The following is a 23,869-nucleotide window of genomic DNA, read 5'->3' as shown; positions in this document are numbered from 1 at the left end:
GATTTAATACAAAAAAAATAAAATACAAAAAAATAAATAAATAAATAAATAAACGATACCGATAAAAAAAAAAACGATACCGATAATTTCCGATATTACATTTTAAAGCATTTATCGGCTGATAATATCGGCAGGCCGATATTATCGGACATCTCTAATTTATATATTTACATACATATTTATATATATATATATATATATACATATATATATATATATATATATATATATATATATATATATATATATATATATATATATATAGACATATATACAGTATGTACACACACACACACAAACGCACACTTTAGTTGAGTTATATATCATATTTATTCAACCAAAAAGGTTCAGATTTGCTTGTTTTAGAGGCGAAACGTGTGAGTGTGTGTGTATGATCACATGAATAATGTTCTTTATTCCAAACGTTGAAGATTTCTGAGGCGGCGCCTGTTTGGCCTGAAGAGTCACCGCCGTTCTTCTGAGACGACAAGCAGGCCTCAGCTAAGTAAACATTGGATTCAAAATATTGCTTTAATTAATCCCCCTTATGATAACGACTCCATCTTGGGTTGTAAATTCTCAATCCCCCCCCCCCGCAGTGGAACCCCAATATTACTTCTGCTGTTTGCTTGGCGCTCAAATGGGGGCAAACAGGATGGAGGCGCCCTAAACGCCACACAAGCGGCAACTTGGGGGTGAAAAAAAAAAAAGAAGAAATCAAAAAGCATCCAGGTTGTGAATAAGTGATGAGTGCCCGACATCACAGGAACTTTGCACCACAACAAAACAAGCTTTGATAATAATGACGCTCAATAATTAAATCAACGTCATTATTGTTGAACAGGAAGCAGCCATGGCGGCGCCGCGCCGCAATTTACAACCTGAGAGATCAGGTCAGCGAATTAGGCGGGACCCACCTGGGACCTTGACTGACGCAAAATCTATATTTCAGCGGCTAAAATTAGCATGAAAGCAATCCAAATAGAGGAAGTGACGAGAGACGAACACGTGAGGTCACTTGGACGGAGTTCTTCCACACCAAACTTTTGTCCTTAAACAAAATAGTGAACATACAAGACAACTTGTCTTTTAGTAGTAAGTAAACAAACAAAGGCTCCTAATTAGTCTGCTGACATATGCAGTAACATATTGTGTCATTTATCATTCTATTATTTTGTCAAAATTATGAGGGACAAACTGTAAAAATGGTTTATTAATCCACTTGTTCATTTACTGTTAATATCTTTTAACATGTTCTATCTACACTTCTGTTAAAATGTAATAATCACTTATTTTTCTCTTGTTTGATACATTAGTTTTGGATGATACCACAAATTTGTAGAGATGTCCGATAATGGCTTTTTTGCCGATATTCCGATATTGCCCAACTCTTAATTATCGATTCCGATATCAACCGATACCGATATATACAGTCGTGGAATTAACACATTATTATGCCTAATTTTGTTGTGATGCCCCGCTGGATGCATTAAATAATGTAACAAGGTTTTCCAAAATAAATCAACTCAAGTTATGGAAAAAAAATGCCAACATGGCACTGCCATATTTATTATTGAAGTCACAAATTGCATTTTTTTTTAACATGCCTCAAAACAGCAGCTTGGAATTTGGAAGGGTTGAGTTGGGGGGAGGGGGAGGGGGGGTAGCGGTGGGTGTATATTGTAGCGTCCTGGAAGAGTTAGTGCTGTAAGGGGTTCTGGGTATTTGTTCTGTTGTGTTTATAATAATAATAATAATACCTGGGATTTATATAGCGCTTTTCTGAGTACCCAAAGTCGCTTTACATGTAGAACCCATCATTCATTCACACCTGGTGGTGGTAAGCTACTTTCATAGCCACAGCTGCCCTGGGGTAGACTGACGGAAGCGTGGCTGCAATTTGCGCTAACGGCCCCTCCGACCACCACCTATCATTCATCATTCAATTCACCGGTGTGAGTGGCACCGGGGGCAAAGGGTGAAGTGTCCTGCCCAAGGACACAACGGCAGCGATTTTTGGATGGTAAGAGGCGGGGAGCGAACCTGCAACCCTCAGGTTTCTGGCACGGTTGCTCTACCCACTACGCCATGCCGCCCCCTTTATGTTGTGTTACGGTGCGGATATTCTCCCGAAATGTGTGTGTCATTCTTGTTTGGTGTGGGTTCACAGTGTGGCGCATATTTGTAACAGTGTTAAAGTTGTTTGTACGGCCACCCTCAGTGTGACCAGTATGGCTGTTGACCAAGTATGAATTGCATTCACTTGTGTGTGTGAAAAAAACATAGATATTATGTGACTGGGCCGGCACGCAAAGGCAGTGCCTTTAAGGAACGCCCCTAATATTGTTGTCTGGGTGGAAATCGGGAGAAATTCGGGAGAACCTCGGGAGATTTTCGGGAGGGGCACTGAAATTCGGGAGTCTCCCGGGAAAATCAGGAGGGTTGGCAAGTATGACTGGGTGACGCAACTGCTCTGTACTTCTCCCTACGTCCGTGTACCACTCCGTACTGCGGCGTTTTAAAAAGTCATACATTTTACTTTTTGAAACAGATACCGATAATTTCCGATATTACATTTTAAAGCATTTATCGGCCGATAATATCGGCAGTCCGATATTATCGGACATCTCTACAAATGTGGGTATAAATACGATACCAAGTAGTTACAGGATCATACATTGGTCATATTCAAAGTCCTCATGTGTCCAGGGACATATTTCCTGAGTTTATAAACATACCGTATTTCCTTGAATTGCCGCCGGGTATATAGTATGCGCCTGCCTAGAATTACCGCCGGGTCAAACTCGTTTCGCAAAATAATTAGCACATGCTTAGCATTACCGCCGGCTCAGGATTAACGCCGGGTCAAACTCGTTTCGCAAAATACTATTTTTATTAGCGCATGTCTAGAATTTCCGTCGGGTCAAACTCGTTTCGCAAAATAATTAGCATATGCATAGAATTTCCGCCGGGTCAAACTCGTCACGTCACGAGTGACACTTCACCTGTTATCATTTTTAAAATAGAGGAGGCTGATTTCAATAATTTGAAATCGCATAAAGGGAAGAAGATTAAGAGCTATTCAGTAGGATTTAAGGTCCAAGCTATTGAATATGCTAAAAAGAACAGTAAGCAGCTATGTTTTATTAATATACCGTAGCTGCGTGTGTCAAATATGAGTCATTAAATGACTCCCGCCTCCTGGTGGTAGAGGGCGCTAGTGATCCTTCTCGCGACTACTCGGCTGCAGAAGAAGTGACAACAAGCAGCAACAGTGAGCAGCGATCGTTTATTTTTTCCTCTCGCTTGCACTTTTAACATGGAGGATTACATATCTAAAATAAAACAGTTTTCTAAACTGGACTTTCAATCGAAGCAGGAGGTAATACTTAAAGGAAGATCTCCATCGAGACAGAGAGACTTTTAAAACTGAAGAAAGATAAGGAAGACATCTATAAACAAGTTATCGATGCTTTTGCTCAGAAGAAGCTGCGCATGGACTTCATTTATAAGAGGGGACGGCGTGGCGCAGTGGGTGAGTGGCCGTGCGCAACCCGAGGGTCCCTGGTTCAATCCCCACCTAGTACCAACCTCGTCATGTCCGTTGTGTCCTGAGCAAGACACTTCACCCTTGCTCCTGATGGGTGCTGGTTAGCGCCTTGCATGGCAGCTCCCTCCATCAGTGTGTGAATGTGTGTGTGAATGGGTAAATGTGGAAGTAGTGTCAAAGCGCTTTGAGTACCTTGAAGGTAGAAAAGCGCTATACAAGTACAACCCATTTATCATTTATTTATAAGGTAAGACCATAATAACGTTTTTTTTAATTAAATGTGCTTTTCATGATGGTATCCTTACATCACACTCAAATTTATAAGCGCAGGCCTAAATTTACCGCATGCCTTTGGTGAGAAGAGGTTTTAAAATAATTAGCGCATGCTTACATTTACCGCATGCCTTTGGTAAGCGCCGGAGTGACAAGAGGTTTTAAATGAATTACCGCCCCGGCGGCAATTCAAGGAAATACGGTTATATAATTTTTAAAAAATGAAAAAAAGATTTTAAAATCGATCTAATCATAGTAGTATCGACTAGATACGCTACTGTACTTGGTATCATTACAGTGAATGTCAGGTGTAGATCCACCCATAGCATTTGTTTACATTGAGGAGCGCTAGCTTTTGTCAAAAGTGACACCAGTGAGCTGTTGTATCCTCCTACAGTGTGTAGTGAAGCATGTTTAGCTATTCCTTGTCCTGAAGGGATGATCTTTGTAAGAAACTTACTTAATTTGTGGCACGGATTAGTGATTTAGAAGTAGCTAAAACACTGCTGACTGCGGGTGGACTTTAGCCGCTAGCTAGCTAGCCATGTCTGAAAGCACATCTTCCTGAGGGCGTTTCAGTGTTATAACTTCACCTTTATCTTTAGTTTTTAAGCCAAAATGTGTCCGTTCTGCCTTTCTGTCTGCACACTGTCTACTTGTAAGTACTCGGTGATTGTGCGCTGCCGGACATGCTCCTCTGCTCATAAAACCATCAATGTCACGACATACCTGTTAAAAAAAAAAAAGAGAACCGGTACTTTTTATAGGTGGTAGAGTACCGTTTATGAATCATTAGTATCGTGGTACTTCACTAGTACCGGTATACCGTACAACCCTATAATGTACATGTGATTTTATGTCTGATATATAATTTATAGCTAGTCAGCTGTGCATGCACATATAAAGTGGGTTAAAGAGGTCATATAAGAATTTTTTCTACCTTTGAAACACTTCCTTGTGGTCTACATAACATGTGATGGTGGTTCTTTGGTCAACATGTTGCATAGATTATAATTTACAGAATATCTCCCAAGCCGCTTTCTGACTGTCTCTTCAGGATGCGCTGTTTTATTTACGTGCCTCCACTTCGACAGCGTCTACTCCCCGTCATCTTTCCTTGTAGTTTTTAGTGCTTCCATGGCAAGGCTACTGACAGATATAAATTAGAACTATATGCTACTTTGTAGTGTTGTACCGGTACCAAAATGTATTTTGATACTTTTCAATACTTTTCTAAATAAAGGGGACCACAAAAAATTGCATTATTGGCTTTATTTTAACAAAAAACATTAGGGTACATTAAACATGTTTCTTATTGCAAGTTTGCTCTTAAATAAAATAGTGAACAACTTGTCTTTTAGTAGTGAAAAAGAAAACAAAAGCTCCTATTTTAGCTGCTGACATATGCAGTAACATTCTGGTATTTTCCATTCTATTGTTTTGTCAAAATTATTAAGGACAAGTGGTAGAAAAGGAATTATTAATCTACATATTCATTTGCTGTTAATATCTGCTTACTTTCTATTTTAACATGTTCTATCTACACTTCTGTTAAAATGTAATAATCACCAATTCTTCTGTTGTTTGATACTTTACATTAGTTTTGGATGATACCACCAATTTACGACTGGTACTTTTTAGAGGCTGTATAGTACCAAATATGATTAATTAGTATTGCGGTACTACACCAATACCGGTATACCGTACAACCCTACTACTTTGTATTAAACAATGGCAACAGTGGGGGATGCATGTGCATGTATGAGCCAGTCTGCACCATAACAAGAGGCAAGAGAAAAATAAGCTTATTGACTACAATGTTGGACTACAATGGCAGACTCACGCAAAACTCTTGGGGTAAATGTATACCATATATGGATAATCCGCTGACGTCACCAAATGGAATAACGTCACAAATTGGGTTAACGGCTCGTTTGGAGGAAGTATGAAGGGAGGCAAGATTGTTTTATAAATATCTCTGCCATGCGCCCATGGTTTGATTTTAAGTTTTTGGGGCTTATGTAGATCCAAAATACTACAAAACACAGGCACTAATTTGTAAGAAAAGTTGCTTTTGCACAATAAGTCCCCTTTAAGAAGCAGAATTACGATGCAATCTATTGATAGTCCCAATATACAGTATATACATACACACACATATAAACACATATATATATATTGTGTGTTTATATCAGCGTGTATGTATGTATGTATGCGTAACTCAACTAAATGCGTGTGTGTGTGTGTGTGTGTGTGTGTGTGAATATATAAATGATAAATGGGTTGTACTTGTATAGCGCTTTTCTACCTTCAAGGTACTCAAAGCGCTTTGACACTACTTCCACATTTACCCATTCACACACACATTCACACACTGATGGAGGGAGCTGCCATGCAAGGCGCTAACCAGCACCCATCAGGAGCAAGGGTGAAGTGTCTTGCTCAGGACACAACGGACATGACGAGGTTGGTACTAGGTGGGGATTGAACCAGGGACCCTCGGGTCGCGCACGGCCATTCTTCCACTGCGCCACGCCGTCCCACGCCGTATATATAAATATATATAATGTATGTGTGTGTATATATATTTGTATGTGTTTATATTTGTGTTTATGTATGTGTGTATGTATATGTGTGTGTATATATGCTTGAATATTCATAGATATGTGTGTGTGTGTGTGTGGGTATATATTTTTCTGTTTGTATATATATGTGTGTGTATACATATATACTGCACATGCATATATGTGTGTATATAAATGTGTATATAATAATACATATCAGGTGTATGTTATATGTGTACATACAGTACCAGTCCTTCTCAAATAGTGGGGAGGGCGTGGTGGGTGTGACCTCCAGGAACATGATTTTCTTGGTGTACTAAAATATGACGAAGTGAATGTAACGCCTGGCTGCACTGTGACTAAGGTGGGAGATGAGGACAGACCATTGGGTTATTTCCTTTAATGTTAACAACGATTTAATGTAGGGTTGTACGGTATACAGGTATTAATATAGTACCGTGATACTAATGAATCATATACTGCCTCTAAAAAGTACCAAAATAATAGAATGGAAAATGACACAATATGTTACTGCATACGTCAGCAGACAAAATTAGGAGCTTTTGTTTGCTTACTTACTACTACAAACCCCGTTTCCATATGAGTTGGGAAATTGTGTTAGATGTAAATATAAACGGAATACAATGATTTGCAAATCCTTTTCAAACCATATTCAGTTGAATGCACTACAAAGACAAGATATTTGATGTTCGAACTCATAAACTTTTTTTTTTTTTGTCCATATAACCCGCCAATACAACTCAAACACCTGCACAACACACTCAATCCCACAGCCCAAAGTACCGTTCACCTCCCCAAAGTTCATACAGCACATATATTTCCCCAAAGTTACGTACGTGACATGCACATAGCGGCACGCACGTACGGGCAAGCGATCAAATGTTTGGAAGCCGCAGCTGCATGCGTACTCACGGTACCGTGTCTGCGTATCCAACTCAAAGTCCTCCTGGTAAGAGTCTCTGTTGTCCCAGTTCTCCACAGGCCAATGGTAAAGCTTGACTGTCATCTTTCAGGAATGTAAACAATGAAACATCGGCTGTGTTTGTGTTGCTGCAGCCGCCTGCAATACACCGCTTCCCACCTACAGCTTTCTTCTTTGCTGTCTCCATTGTTCATTGAACAAATTGCAAAAGATTCACCAACACAGATGTCCAGAATACTGTGGAATTTTGCGATGAAAACAGACGACTTAATAGCTGGCCACCATGCTGTCCCAAAATTTCCTCTACAATCCGTGACGTCACGCGCTGACGTCATCATACCGAGACGTTTTCAGCAGGATATTTCGTGCGAAATTTAAAATTGCACTTTAGTAAGCTAACCCGGCCGTATTGGCATGTGTTGCAATGTTAAGATTCCATCATTGATATATAAACTATCAGACTGCATGGTCGGTACTAGTGGGTTTCAGTAGGCCTTTAAATAAAAAAAAGCCTTTTTATAGACATATGCATACTCATCCATCCATCCATCTTCTTCCGCTTATCCGAGGTCGGGTCGCGGGGGCAGCAACCTAAGCAGGGAAGCCCAGACTTCCCTCTCCCCAGCCACTTCGTCCAGCTCTTCCTGTGGAACCCTGAGGCGTTCCCAGGCCAGCCGGGAGACATAGTCTTCCCAACGTGTCCTGGGTCTTCCCCGCGGCCTCCTACCGGTCGGACGTGCCCTAAACACCTCCCTAGGGAGGCGTTCGGGTGGCATCCTGACCAGATGCCCGAACCACCTCATCTGGCTCCTCTCGATGTGGAGGAGCAGCGGCTTTACTTTGAGCTCCCCCCGGATGGCAGAGCTTCTCACCCTATCTCTAAGGGAGAGCCCCGCCACCCGGCGGAGGAAACTCATTTCGGCCGCTTGTACCCGTGATCTTGTCCTTTCGGTCATAACCCAAAGCTCATGACCATAGGTGAGGATGGGAACGTAGATCGACCGGTAAATTGAGAGCTTTGCCTTCCGGCTCAGCTCCTTCTTCACCACAACGGATCGATACAGCGTCCGCATTACTGAAGACGCCGCACCGATCCGCCTGTCGATCTCACGATCCACTCTTCCCTCACTCGTGAACAAGATATAAGAACAAGAAATAAGAACAAGAAATAAGAACAACATATGCATACTAGTTCTAGCTATTAGGCTGTTCTAGTTTTTATCTTTATCTATTTGTATTATCTTTTTATTATTATTATTATTATTTTAATACACTAGCACTTTGAGGTTGTTTGCTCAATGTAAAGTGCTTTTTACAAATAAAATCTATTATTATTATTATTATTATTGATGAGCAAACACTCTTTTTAGTTTTAATAAAATTGCTAAAAAAAAAAAATAAAAAAAAAAACTTTCCACATTGTCATTATGGGGTATTGTGTGTAGAATTTTGAGGACAAAAATGAAGTTATTCCATTTTGGAATAAGGCTGTAACATAACATGTGGGAAAAGTGAAGTGCTGTGAATACTGTGAGTCTTGACAAACAGGAGTGTATTGTGGTGGTTTGTGGCACACCTTGACTTCCTGCCCGCGATGTTGTCCATCCAAATGTGGAGGTGTCACATTTGCAACTCAAAAGCGTTTGAGTCGGAGGCGGCGGTTCGCGTCCCTGTTGGGATTTGAATGACACAATGAGCGGGAGAAGAGGAAACGTGGAAAAGATCTTTCAGTGTCTCCTTTCACGCACATTTGGCGTCCATTGTGGCCCGATGACTAATCATAACATCATTGACAGCGCCGCGCCATTGACAACCTTTGCTCCCATTCACCGCCGAGCCGCCAGTCAATTCGCCGCTGATAGCGGCAGCTGCGAGAAGAGTCGTCATTACCCGACATCTGCATTTGGCGGCGCTCAATTGCGCGTTCATTCATTCCCATAGAGGCGGCCGATATGGAGGGAGTCGAGATGGGGCCCAAGGCCAGAGCGCGGATCACCAATCAGGCGACAAGGAGGCACAAGGAGACCGCCGACGAGCCCTAATTGCCAGATGGCGAAGAGTTGAGCTCCCTTTCACTTGTTCAACGCCGCATTAATTGCAGGCCTGCCCGGGGGCGGAGCCGTTGTGATCGGCGTGCCACTGGATCGGGACCCTGATTACCCTGCCACTCACCGAGCAGACACTAAGGGGGCGTCACGCCACCTGTGTTGCCCCCCCTGATCACGCTTTGGGGTTTAAAGGGGGAGGCGCCGAGGTGAGGCAGGCCCCGCCCACCCGTCGCCGCCGCCTCGAAACGACGTAATTGAATTAAATAAAGGCCTTCCTTCGGGGCAGCTGTGTGCCGAGAGCACTTACGTATGCTCCAAATTAGCGGGTCACGGAGGCGGACGCCAGCGCGACGAGGGGGCACGCAGCTGCGAGCAATTCAGACGCAGAATGGCGGCGCTTTCAGACCCGCTGATTAGCCGGGGCGCGCACACGTGCTCACATACACACACACAGGGGTCAGTGTGGTATTTAGGAGGCGTTAATGACGCATTTAGCCACGACAAAGTGGCAAGTGTTATCTATTAAAAGGCCAATGAGGATCAGGACCACTTGGAGAGGCAATTAAGCTGAACAAACGGAATATGTAACATATATGATATGAACGCAACAATAAGACACGCTGATTTTGTCTATTTACCGAGCTAAAGCAGCTCCCATGCGCACGTTCATTAAAACAAACTGAAATTAAAGGCAGATGCTTTTAATTGTGCTTTAAATTGCTGCTCTGTGAGTGACTGCCGCTAATAAATATCTCAGCTGTGGTGCATATGGACCGCAGCGGTATTCAGTTGTAGTACACTTTACCACCACTTGTGGCAGTAATGACAATAGCAAACAGAAGAAGCCTAAAGGCCTACTGAAACCCACTACTACCGACCACGCAGTCTGATAGTTTATATATCAATGATGAAATCTTAACATTGCAACACATGCCAATACGGCCGGGTTAGCTTACTAAAGTGCAATTTTAAATTTTGCGCGAAATATCCTGCTGAAAACGTCTCGGTATGATGACGCCTGCGCGTGACGTCACGGATTGTAGAGGACATTTTGGGACAGCATGGTGGCCAGCTATTAAGTCGTCTGTTTTCATCGCAAAGTTCCACAGTATTCTGGACATCTGTGTTGGTGAATCTTTTGCAATTTGTTCAATGAACAATGGAGACAGCAAAGAAGAAAGCTGTAGGTGGGAAGCGGTGTATTGCGGCAGGTGTTGTGCTGGATAACGCACCCCCGCCGTAGAATGCACCCCCTGACTGTTGTGCCGGATAACACAGCCGGTGTTTCATTGTTTACATTCCCGGAAGATGACAGTCAAGCTTTACCATTGGCCTGTGGAGAACTGGGACAACAGAGACTCTTACCAGGAGGATTTTGAGTTGGACGCGCAGACGTGGTACCGTGAGTACGCATGCAGCTGCGGCTTCCAAACATTTGATCCCTTGCCCGTACGTGCGTGCCGCTATGTGCATGTCACGTACATAACTTTGGGGACTTTGGGGAAATACATGTGCTGTATGAACTTTGGGGAGGTGAACGGTACTTTGGGCTGTGGGATTGAGTGTGTTGTGCAGGTGTTTGAGTTGTATTGGCGGGTTATATGGATGGGTGGGGGGAGATGTTTGTTATGCGGGATTCATTTGTGGCATATTAAATATAAGCCTGGTTGTGTTGTGGCTAATAGAGTATATATATGTCTTGTGTTTATTTACTGCTTTAGTCATTGCCAGCTGAATATCAGGTCCCATCCGCCTCTCACAGCATCTTCCCTATCTGAATCGCTCCCACTGCCCTCTAGTCCTTCACTCTCACTTTCCTCATCCACAAATCTTTCATCCTCGCTCAAATTAATGGGGAAATCGTCGCTTTCTCGGTCCGAATCGCTCTCGCTGCTGGTGACCATGATTGTAAACAATGTGCAAATGTGAGGAGCTCCACAGCCGGTGATGTCACGCGCATATCGTCTGCTACTTCCGGTACAGGCAAGGCTTTTTTATCAGCGACCAAAAGTTGCGAACTTTATCGTCGATGTTCTCTACTAAATCCTTTCAGCAAAAATATGGCAATATTGCGAAATGATCAAGTATGACACATAGAATGGACCTGCTATCCCTGTTTAAATAAGAAAATCGTATTTCAGTAGGTCTTTAAGTGCAACAATTATGACTAAAGTGGTGAAGCTGTTTTTTTTTATTTGCACTCAAATTTTAGCACAACATAATTGTATGTACTTTTATTTTTCTTCAATTATTTATGAGTCCCATCTTATGCAGTATATTTGTTTTTTATTATATATTTTTCTAATCAGCCTGACCTAATAAGTAATACAATTTGTGATTAACACATGATTTCATATCATTTGACAAGGTTTTAAACTAAGTAGGTTACAATATTATAATTTTTTAATACGAATAAAATCAAGACGACTAATTCATCAGTGTTAATATTTGAGTGTGTCCCGGGCCCCTCTCTAGTGGAAAAGTTGGGCCCCGAGGTCAAAAAGGTTAAGAATCCCTGGTGTAGGGTGTACCGCACCTCTCACCTGAAGTCAGCCGGGATAGGCTCCAACTTACCCAAAACGTTAGCGATGATAAACAGTACAGAAAACTAGATGAGGCAATTCCTGAAGAAATTGCGTGTGAACGCTCCAATGCGGACGTTGAACTGAAATCCTGGAATTTTTTTTACAATTATTGAAGTATAGCACACAATTACCAAACAGGCTGAATATTTTGAATTTGGAACAGTTTGAATCAGATTAAACACGTGGGAGTTGTAGAACTTTGATTTCAATGGGAATTTCCCAAAAATGTGGGAATTTTGGGAAAAGCGGGAATTTCCTTGAAAATCGTTAAAAAAAACTTGAATGGTCTGAATGAGTTCAAATGGTTGGTGTTGGAATTTTTCAAATCGGTCGAGGAATGTTGCAGTAGTAACATTTTTAGTTGAGAAATGGCATTAAGGAAAACCTGGAATTTCGGGAAAAGCGGGAATTTTTCCAGTTCGAAAAACAACTTTGTTTTTTGTTTGGTTGAAGTGGGTTGAAAAATGTGGAAGGAGTAGTAGCCAGAAAAAAGGATCAAAAAAGGGTTTGAAAAAACGTGAATTCTGGAAATTCCTTGAAGTTTTTGGAACTTGGAAAAAAAATAGTTTGAATATCCAGGATGAGTGGAATATGTTGAAGGTGGAATGGCTTTAACCGGTTGAAAAATGTGGAAATGGTGGAAGTATGAAAAATGGCCAATTCATTTTGAATGGGAAACATGTCCCGGAAAACCAGGAATTCTGGGATATCTGGGAATTTTGGGAATTTGTCAAGAGAAAACCCGCGATTCCTGAATAGGCTGAACAGTTTGAAGTTGGAACGGTTTGAATCCGATGAAAAATGTGGAAGGTAGAGCGCGCCAAAATCTGGAGAAGAAGTTTAATAGATGAATTTTGGTGTAGAAAACCATATGTGTGAATGCTTTGGAGCATTCACACAATTACATAAAACTAGGGATTCAGAAAAAAATCGATTTACATCCCAATAGAATTTTTTTTTTCATATCGATTGTAAATCAATTCATAATTGTAAAAAATTGATAAAAAAAATAAACAAATGAATAAAAGGTTGTTTTTTAAAAAACAAGAATCCATTTACAAACCCCGTTTCCATATGAGTTGGGAAATTGTGTTAGATGTAAATATAAACGGAATTCAATGATTTGCAAATCAATTTCAACCCATATTCAGTTGAATATGCTACAAAGACAACATATTTGATGTACAAACTCATAAACATTTTTTTGTGTGCAAATAATCATTAACTTTAGAATCTGATGCCAGCAACACGTGACAAAGAAGTTGGGAAAAGTGGCAATAAATACTGATAAAGTTGAGGAATGCTCATCAAACACTTATTTGGAACATCCCACAGGTGAACAGGCAAATTGGGAACAGGTGGGTGCCATGATTGGGTATAAAAGTAGATTCCATGAAATGCTCAGTCATTCACAAACAAGGATGGGGCGAGGGTCACCACTTTGTCAACAAATGCGTGAGCAAATTGTTGAACAGTTTAAGAAAAACCTTTCTCAACAAGCTATTGCAAGGAATTTAGGGATTTCCCCATCTACGGTCCGTAATATCATCAAAGGGTTCAGAGAATCTGGAGAAATCACTGCATGTAAGCAGCTAAGCCTTCGATCCCTCAGGCTGTACTGCATCAACAAGCGACATCAGTGTGTAAAGGATATCACCACATGGGCTCAGGAACACTTCAGAAACCCACTCTAAGTAACTACAGTTGGTCGCTACATCTGTAAGTGCAAGTTAAAACTCTCCTATGCAAGGCAAAAACCGTTTATCAACAACACCCAGAAACGCTGTTGGCTTCGCTGGGCCTGAGCTCATCTAAGATGGATTGATACAAAGTGGAAAAGTGTCTGGTCTGACGAGTCCACATTTCAAATTGTTTTTGGAAACTGTGGACGTTTTGTCCTCCGGACCAAAGAGGAAAAAAACCATCCGGATTGTTGTAGCGCAAAGTTGAAAAGCCAGCATCTGTGATGGTATGGGGGTGTATTAGTGCCCAAGACATGGGTAACTTACACATCTGTGAAGGCGCCATTAATGCTGAAAGGTACATACAGGTTTTGGAGCAACATATGTTGCCATCCAAGCAACGTTACCATGGACGCCCCTGCTTATTTCAGAAAGACAATGCCAAGCCACGTGTTACATCAACGTGGCTTCATAGTAAAAGAGTGCGGGTACTAGACTGGCGTGCCTGTAGTCCAGACCTGTCTCCCATTGAAAATGTGTGGCGCATTATGAAGCCTAAAATACCACAACGGAGACCCCAGACTGTTGAACAACTTAAGCTGTACATCAAGCAAGAATGGGAAAGAATTCCACCTGAGAAGCTTAAAAAATGTGTCTCCTCAGTTCCCAAACGTTTACAGAGTGTTGTTAAAAGGAAAGGCCATGTAACACAGTGGTGAACATGCCCTTTTCCAACTACTTTGGCACGTGTTGCAGCCATGAAATTCTAAGTTAATTATTATTTGCAAAAAAAAAATTAAGTTTATGAGTTTGAACATCAAATATCTTGTCTTTGTAGTGCATTCAACTGAATATGTGTTGAAAATGAATTGCAAATCATTGTATTCTGTTTATATTTGCATCTAACACAATTTCCCAACTCATATGGAAACGGGGTTCGTAGATTCAATTTAATAATAAGACCCCTTTAATGCGCCCTATAATTCGGTGCGCCTTATATATGAAAAACGATAGAAAATAGACCATTCATCGGCAGTGCGCCTTATAATCCGGTGCGCCCTATGGTCCGCAAAATACGGTATTTGTTATCATGCAGGCTGTAAGCCATAACCATCAAAATGATACCATATGAAGGCTTTGCATTTCTTGAGTTGCATGTCATGAGCATATGTCACACATTAGTTTTACCTTGAAAGTGTAATTTCTGGAACATATGCGAGATATTCTCATTTTTTTGAGTTTCACCTGTCACAGCGAAGGACTTCTCATCACGCTGTTTCTTACGCAGCACGAAAGAACAGCCACAATATGATAAAAAGGTATTTGTGTTGCACAACCACCATAGTAAACATGTTGTCAAGTGAGCACGAGAGTAAAAGGAAGTGCAGGTGTACCTAATGATGTGACCAGTAAGAATCAAGTCAAGTGTTACTGTATCCCATAATAATCATCAACAATCATCTCATTGACTTGTCACTCAAGGTCTGCTGGGCAATTAAGGAATATTTGCATGAGTGTTCAACGTTGTGTCCTAATTGCGTGTTTGCTTCAGGGACCTGTGATTACAGTAGCTGCACTCAATTCAAAAGTCAAACAGGTTTCACTTTTCTTTTTGTTTTGCTTGCAACTTCCTGAACTTTGAGAAGTTCCGGGTCTTTGTTCAGACATTTTTTTGGAGAAATTAGGAATTGGGGCACCAAATAATTGTACTGGAGTGTCAAAACTAAGGATGTGCTGATCGATTGGCCATTTTCATGAAAAAGAAAGTGATCGCCAATGTATTTATTTTTAGTCTCCCGGCTGACAGCAGACAATTATGTTCACAGTGTGGAGCCGCTCCTCAAAACTAAATATTGAAAATTCTTGTTTTGAAATTTTTAATAAAAAAAGCAGTTAATTTCTTTTTACACTTGAACAACAATCTTGTTTTTTAATTTTAATGCTATAATATTTTTTATTATTATTATTATATTATTTTTTCAATCAAGAAAGTCAAAATTGATGCAAGTCTTATAGATTTTAAATTCTAATTATGTACAGGTTAACTTTTCTTTACACTTATAACAATAAGAATATTGAAAAAGTAAGTATTATTTTCAAGTTTTAATATCGCACATTTGTATGACAAATTAAGAATGGTAAAAATTGTTGTTTTGTAATGTTAATATCACAAAGCGGTTAACTTATTTTTACACTTCTACAATCTTGTTTTGTTATTTTAATATTATGCAGTTAACTTTTTTTACTCTTGTACTGCAGTTAAGAATGTTGAAATGTATAGTCTTTTTGATTGTACATGATATTTTAAATTCTAATTACGTACATGTTAACATCTTTTTACATTTTTAAGTTTTAATATCGCACAGCACTTAATTTATCTTCACACTTGCATGACAATTAAAAATGTTGAAATTTAAAGTCTTATTGATTTTACATTCTAATTATGTATGAGTTAACTTCTTTTTACACTTGTACAACAATCTTGTTTTTCCATTTTAATGTTATAATATTATTATTATTATTATTATAATATTAATTTTTTCAATAAAGAAAGTCAAAATTGACGCAAGTCTTATAGATTTTAAATTCTAATTATGTACAAGTTAACTTTTCTTTACACTTATAACAATAAAAATATTGAAAAAGTAAGTGTTATTATTTTCAAGTTTTAATATCGCACATTTGTATGACAATTAAGAATGGTGAAAATTGTTGTTTTGTAATGTTAATATCACAAAGCGGTTAACTTATTTTTACACTTCTACAATCTTGTTTTGTTATTTTAATATTATACAGTTAAGAATGTTGAAATGTAAAGTCTAATTGATTTTACATTATATTCTAAATTCTAATTACATACATTTTAACTTCTTTTTACATTTTTAAGTTTTAATATCGCCCGGCGGTTAACTTATCTTCACACTTGTGTGACAATCAAAAATGTTGAAATTTAAAGTCTTATTGATTTTACATTCTAATTATGTATGAGTTAACTTCTTTTTACACTTGTACAACAATCTTGTTTTTTCATTTTAATGTAATAATATTATTATTATTATTATTATTATATTATTATTTTTTTCTATAAAGAAAGTCAAAATTGACGCAAGGCGTATTGATTTTAAATTCTAATTATGTAAAAGTTAACTTTTCTTTACACTTATAACAATAAAAATATTGAAAAAGTAAGTGTTATTATTTTCAAGTTTTAATATCGCACATTTGTATGACGATTAAAAATGGTGAAAATTGTTGTTTTGTAATGTTAATATCACAAAGCGGTTAACTTATTTTTACACTTCTACAATCTTGTTTTGTTATTTTAATAATATACAGTTAAGAATGTTGAAATGTAAAGTCTAATTGATTTTACATTATATTTTAAATTCTAATTATACATTTTAACTTCTTTTTACATTTTTAAGTTTTAATATCGCACAGCACTTGACTTATCTTCACACTTGTATGACAATTAAAAATGTTGAAATTTAAAGTATTTTTGATTTTACATTCTAATTATGTATGAGTTAACTTCTTTTTACCCTTGTACAACAATCTTGTTTTTTCATTTTTATGTTATAATATTATTATTATTATTATATTATTTTTTCAATAAAGAAAGTCAAAATTGACGCGAGGCGTATTGATTTTAAATTCTAATTATGTAAAAGTTAACTTTTCTTTACACTTATAACAATACAAATATTGAAAAAGTAAGTGTTATTATTTTCAAGTTTTAATATCGCACATTTGTATGACAATTAAGAATGGTGAAAATTGTTGTTTTGTAATGTTAATATCACAAAGCGGTTAACTTATTTTTACACTTCTACAATCTTGTTTTGTTATTTTAATAATATACAGTTAAGAATGTTGAAATGTAAAGTCTAATTGATTTTACATTATATTCTAAATTCTAATTACATACATTTTAACTTCTTTTTACATTTTTAAGTTTTAATATCGCACAGCACTTGACTTATCTTCACACTTGTGTGACAATTAAAAATGTTGAAATTTAAAGTCTTATTGATTTTACATTCTAATTATGTATGAGTTAACTTCTTTTTACACTTGTACAACAATCTTGTTTTTCCATTTTAATGTTATAATATTATTATTATTATTATTATATTATTTTTTTCAATTAAGAAAGTCAAAATTGACGCAAGTCTTATAGATTTTAAATTCTAGTTATGTACAAGTTAACTTTTCTTTACACTTATAACAATAAAAATATTGAAAAAGTAAGTGTTATTATATTTAAGTTTTAATATCGCACATTTGTATGACAATTAAGAACGGTGAAAATTGTTGTTTTGTAATGTTAATATCACAAAGCGGTTAACTTATTTTTACACTTCTACAATCTTGTTTTGTTATTTTAATATTATACAGTTAAGAATGTTGAAATGTAAAGTCTAATTGATTTTACATTATATTCTAAATTCTAATTACATACATTTTAACTTCTTTTTACATTTTTAAGTTTTAATATCGCACAGCGGTTAACTTATCTTCACACTTGTGTGACAATTAAAAATGTTGAAATTTAAAGTCTTATTGATTTTACATTCTAATTATGTGTGAGTTAACTTCTTTTTACACTTGTACAACAATTTTTGTTTTATTTTATTTTATACGGTTGTTAACTTCTATGATGTAAGTGTTATATTTTTAAATTTTAACAACATTTAATAGCTTATCTTCATACCTGTTTGACAAGAATGTTAAAAAGTATTATTTTGAAATGTTAATATCACAGAGCGGTCAACTTCTTTTTACACTTGTACAACAATCTTGTTTTTAATTGTAACAATATACGGCGTTAACTTATTTTACCCTTGTATTTAAATTAAGAATTTTGAAATTTAAAGTCTTATTGATTTTACATTCTAATTACGCACAGGTTAACTTCTTTTTACACTTTCATGACAATAAAATATGTTGGAAATTTTATTTTTACGTTTTAATATTGTTTTAATATTAACATATCTCTACATTTGTATGATAATTAAAAATGTTAAAACTTAAAGTCTTATTGATTAAAAAATTATACTTTTGTACAGGTTAACTTCTTTTTACACTTGTACAACAATTGTATTTATTTATTTTATTTTATGAGGTTAACTTTTATGTACACTTTTATGTCAATGAAAATGTTGAAAATGTGTTATTGTTTTTCATTTCTAATATTAGACTTAGACTTCCTTTTTATTGTCATTCAAATTTGAACTTTACAGCACAGATAAGAACGAAATTTCGTTACATAAGCTCATGGTAGTGCAGGATGAAAAAGCAATAAGGTGCATATATAAATAAATAAATATATATATCGCACAGCGATTACCTTATCTTCACACCTGTTTGACAAGAACATTGAAAATTATTGTTTTTAAATTTTAATATCACATAGCGGTCAACTTGTTAACGTATCTTAACACTTGTAAGATAATTAAAAAAGTAGAAATTTTAAGTCTTAATGATTTTACTTTCTAATTATGAACAGGTTAACTTTTGGTTAAATGGTTATATTACACGGTTGTAACTTATTTTTACACTTGTACCTCAATTAAGAATGCTGAAATGTATTGCCTTAATTGAGTTTACCTCCTAATTATATACAGGTTAACTTTTTTTACACTTTTATGACAATAAAAAATGTTGCACATGTAAGGGTTATTGTTTTCAAGTTTTAATATTGCACTGCGGTTAACTTATCTTCACACTTGTGTGAAAATTAAAAATGTGGAAAATTTATGTCTTGAAATTTTAATGTCACAGAGCGGTCAACTGGTTAACTTATATTCACACTTGTATGACAATTAAAAATGTTGAATTTGAATTTTAAGTCTTAATGATTTTACATTCTAATTATGTACGGGTAAACTTATTTTTAAAATGTATGATTTACTGTATTTAGGTTTCACTATCTAACAGCGGTTAACTTATCTTCACACCTGTATGACAAAAAGGTTGAAAGTTGTTTTTTTTCCCGAAATTTTAATATCACAGAGCGCTGAACTTCTTTTTACACTTGTACAACAATTTTTTTTAAATGTTAATACTATACGGTTGTAACTGATTTTTACACTTGTACTTTTTACACTAATGTTGAAATTTAAAGCCGTATTGAGTTTACATTCTAATTATTAAGTTAAGTTAAGTTTAAGTACCAATGATAGTCACACACACACTAGGTGTGGTGAAATGTGTCCTCTGCATTTGACCCATCCCCTTGTTCACCCCCTGGGAGGTGAGGAGAGCAGTGGGCAGCAGCGGTGGCTATGCCCGGGAATCATTTTTGGTGATTTAACCCCCAATTCCAACTCTTGATGCTTAGTGCCAAGCAGGGAGGTAATGGGTCCCATTTTTATAGTCTTTGGTATGACACGGCCGGGATTTTAACTCACAACCTACCGATCTCAGGCCGGACACTCTAACCACTAGGCCACTGTGAGTTCAAACCCCGGCCGAGTCATACCAAAGACTATAAAAATGGGAGCCATTACCTCCCTGCTTTGCACTCAGCATCAAGGGTTGGAATTGGGGGTTAAATCACCAAAAATGATTCCCGGGCACGGCACCGCTGCTGCCCACTGCTCCTCTCACCTCCCAGGTGGTGAACAATTATGTACAGGTTAGCTTCTTTTTACACTTTTATGACAATAAAAAATGTTGCACATGTAATTATTGTTTTCTGTCATGATTCGTGGTCCGGATCATGTGTTTGTTATGTTCTGTTAGTTTAGACTCCATAGTTCCTGTTTTTGTGCACCATTGTTTGTTTTAGTTACCATGGCGACTTAGGATTTTCACCTGCCTCTGGTGTTCGGGACGCGCAACTGTTTCCAATCTAGAGACATTATTTAAGCCTGCCTTTGCCAGTCAGTCGTCCTGGCGTCATTGTTTGTCTCATGCTTGGACTATACGTAAGTGGTGTTTATTTCATGCCACGGTTTCATAAGTTCTCTATGTCCATAGTCTATGCCAAGTATTTACTACTCCAAGTGCAATCAGCGCGTTGTGCTTTCGCCCTGTTTTCCGTTTTTGTACCTTTTTGAGTTTTGAGGATGAAATCATGTTTTTACCTGCACGCCTTGTCCGGAATAGTCCGTTTGCATCCGGGGAGAACAAACCTCGCAGCAAGCTGCAACCAAACCGTGACAGTTTTCAAGTTTTAACGTCGCGCTGCAGTTGACATATCTTCGCACTTGTGTGAAAATGATTGTTTTGAAATTTTAATATCAGAGAGCGGTTAACTTCTTTTTACACTTGTGCAACAATCTTGTTTTTTTACTTTTTTTTTTTTTTACTTTGTATTTCAATTAAGAATGTTGAAATTATTTTCAGGTTGAAATATCGCACGTGACCTTCTCTTTACATTTGCATGACAAATTAATGTTCTGATGTTTCAATAGCACAAAGCTTTTTACACTTGACTGCTGAGCATACTTGCCAACCTTTAGACTTCCGATTTCGGGAGGTGGGGGCTGGGGGGACGTGGTCGGGGTGGGGCGGGGGTCGTGGTTGGGGCGTGGTAAAGAGGGGAGGAGTATATTTACAGCTAGAATTCACCAAGTATTTCATATATATATATATATATATATACATATATATATATAAAAAATAAATACTTGAATTTCAGTGTTCACTTATTTACACATATACACACACATAACACTCATCTACTCATTGTTGAGTTAAGGGTTGAATTGTCCATCCTTGTTCTATTCTCGGTCACTATTTTTCTAACCATGCTGAACACCCTCTCTGATGATGCATTACTGTGTGGCACACACTAAAGTGCTTTCATCATATGCACTAGTGTCTGGAATCTTCCATCTCTCCCTAGCATGGCCCAAAACCGGTCAATCTTTGCTTCCCGAGGAAGATCTTCACTGCCAAGCACTTGGTAGTCCACTACTTCTTCCCGGAGGCTATCCAGGTTCGATTGCAGCTGCGGCTTGGAACTTACAAGCGTATTTCTTCATCTTACTCGTCGTCGGCGTCGCCACGGCTGTATTTTCCCCATTCTTCTGCTTTGTCTCCTTGTTATGTGCGCAGTTGTGCACTGCACTCTCTAAAAGCCCTAGATGTTATTGTCACATATGCATGTACAGTAGGTGGCAGTATTGTCCTGTTTAAGAGTGTCACAACATTGCTGTTTACGGCAGACGAACTGCTTTACGGTAGACGAAAACGTGACTGCTGTTGTTGTGTGTTGTTGCCGCGCTGGGAGGACGTTAATGAAACTGCTTAATAATAAACCCACATAAGAAACCAAGAACTCGCCCTCCATCATTCTACAGTTATAACTTCATTGGGCAGGCACGTTGTTTATATTGTGGGAACAGGCTGTCCTCACCCAGGTCGCATGTAGCTGGAGGGGGCGTGGCCTCCAGCTCCGCCTGAATTTCGGGAGATTTTCAGGAGAAAATTTGTCCCGGGAGGTTTTCGGGAGAGGCGCTGAATTTCGTGAGGGTTGAATTTGCAAGTATGCTGCTGAGCTGTGACTTGAAACTTTGCATATGCCCTTAGTGGAGCTTCTTTGAGGCCACACTTTGACCCTGGAACAGATCATGATTTTCCTACGGGTTCGTTTGTTTAGTGTCTGCTGGTGCTAATGAAGAATGATCGGACTTTGACTATGTGACGTGAAGTGTTCCGTGGTGGCCACAAAGGCAGTGACTCAGCTGTTTGCAGGCCACACGGGAGAATAATAGATGTGAAGACACACCTTTTAAAAGATGCATGAGGCCCCCCCACCCCCCACCCCGTGCAGAATAGAGCTATCAGTGGTGCCTGGTATTTCCCCCCCGAACCCCCAGGTAGAAAATGGTAATGATTGCACTTAACATGGCTGCACATATGGAGGGAAAATGGAAATGCCAACAGCACCTCAACTATAAAGCAAATCAAATTGAAATATTAATCCGCTGATGAATTTAACATCATTCTCTTTGTTGTCAGACAACAAAGGCTTGCAAAATAAGCAAGTGCCTGAGAGGTACGAGTCCCAGCGAGGTGCTAAAGCGCCTTTCAAACATCATTACTCTGCATTATGCATCGCCCTCCACCGTGCTGAGATTTGATATTGATGTTTACGCATTTATTTTTTAATTAACCTTCCTTGTTAATGAATTCTTTGATGAGAGGCATTTTGTAAATCATTACACTTGGAAGAGGGGGGGGGGGGGGGGAGAAAGAAAGGAGAAACGGGGGACGCCGCTCGCCTCCTGGCCCCTGATACTTGGGAGCAGGAATGCGAGGTGTAAGGGGAAAAAAGTTTGGGGGCCTTGTTTCAAGTTTTTGGATGCGCTCCCATTTTGCCTTCAGTGTTTGTGCTGCATCCATCTTCTGTCGACACAACTGAATTGTGTGTTCATTAGCGACAACCCTCGGAGTGGATGCGTATGGAGAGCAACATCACCACTTAAAGGCTTGGAAAAGTTAGCACACTGTCACTTTGTCAACATCATCATAAGGTTTCATCACCAAATAAAAGTCCATTGCAAACTAAATAAAAACGGTCACTGATTTAACCAACAGGCTGACTTTATTCCGTACACTTTTGCTGCATTTTATTCCATTATACATGATTTTTCACAAAAGGGTTAGTTTCAAGATACATTTTAAAATGTCAATATCCAATTATTTTACAGGTGTACGATACACTCGCAGTTATTCTACGAAGCCAAACAGGACATAAAAGTCCTTTATTTTTCAATACAATTGTTTCCCCCCCTCAAATCAACTTCAGCCATAAATAAAAATGTACTCTGAGGAGACCAACTCTGATCAAATGAATAACAATTTCCCATCAGTATAGATTTATTATTTTACTATATTTAAACATGTGACATTATCCCATCATGTTTAGGACTGGGGTTTATTGAGAAATTTAACACAAATAGAATATCATACCAAAATGTGTAAAAACTAGAGATGTCGATAAATGCGTTAAAATCTAATATCGGAAATTATCTGTAGTTTTTTTAGTTATCGGTTTCGTTTTTTTTTTTTTTTAAATTAAATCAACATAAAAACACAAGATACACTTACAATTCGTGCACCAACCCAAAAAAACCTCCCTCCCCCATTTACACTCATTCACACAAAAGGGTTGTTTCTTTCTGTTATTAATATTCTGGTTCTTACATCCATCCATCCATCTTCTTCCGCTTATCCGAGGCCGGGTCGCGGGGGAAACAGCCTAAGCAG

At 38.2% G+C, this 23,869-nt stretch overlaps 1 protein-coding gene across 1 annotated transcript in view; it reads right to left on the bottom strand.

The window, feature by feature from the left end:
- Positions 1–449: 449 nt before the first annotated feature.
- etv1 (ETS variant transcription factor 1) overlaps positions 450–23,869 on the bottom strand; it is a 135,458-nt gene continuing 112,038 nt past the window's right edge. Inside the window, exon 15 of the mRNA XM_061956181.1 lies at positions 450–478. Within this exon, the coding sequence (XP_061812165.1) occupies positions 465–478 (14 nt within the window). The 3' untranslated portion in view covers positions 450–464. The remainder of the gene's footprint in view (positions 479–23,869) is intronic.

Source organism: Nerophis lumbriciformis, linkage group LG04 (assembly GCF_033978685.3).
Source record: "Nerophis lumbriciformis linkage group LG04, RoL_Nlum_v2.1, whole genome shotgun sequence".
Classification (NCBI taxonomy): domain Eukaryota; kingdom Metazoa; phylum Chordata; class Actinopteri; order Syngnathiformes; family Syngnathidae; genus Nerophis; species Nerophis lumbriciformis.
The sequence above is the reverse complement of the archived record's forward strand: the minus strand, read 5'-3'. Positions and strand labels throughout refer to the sequence as shown.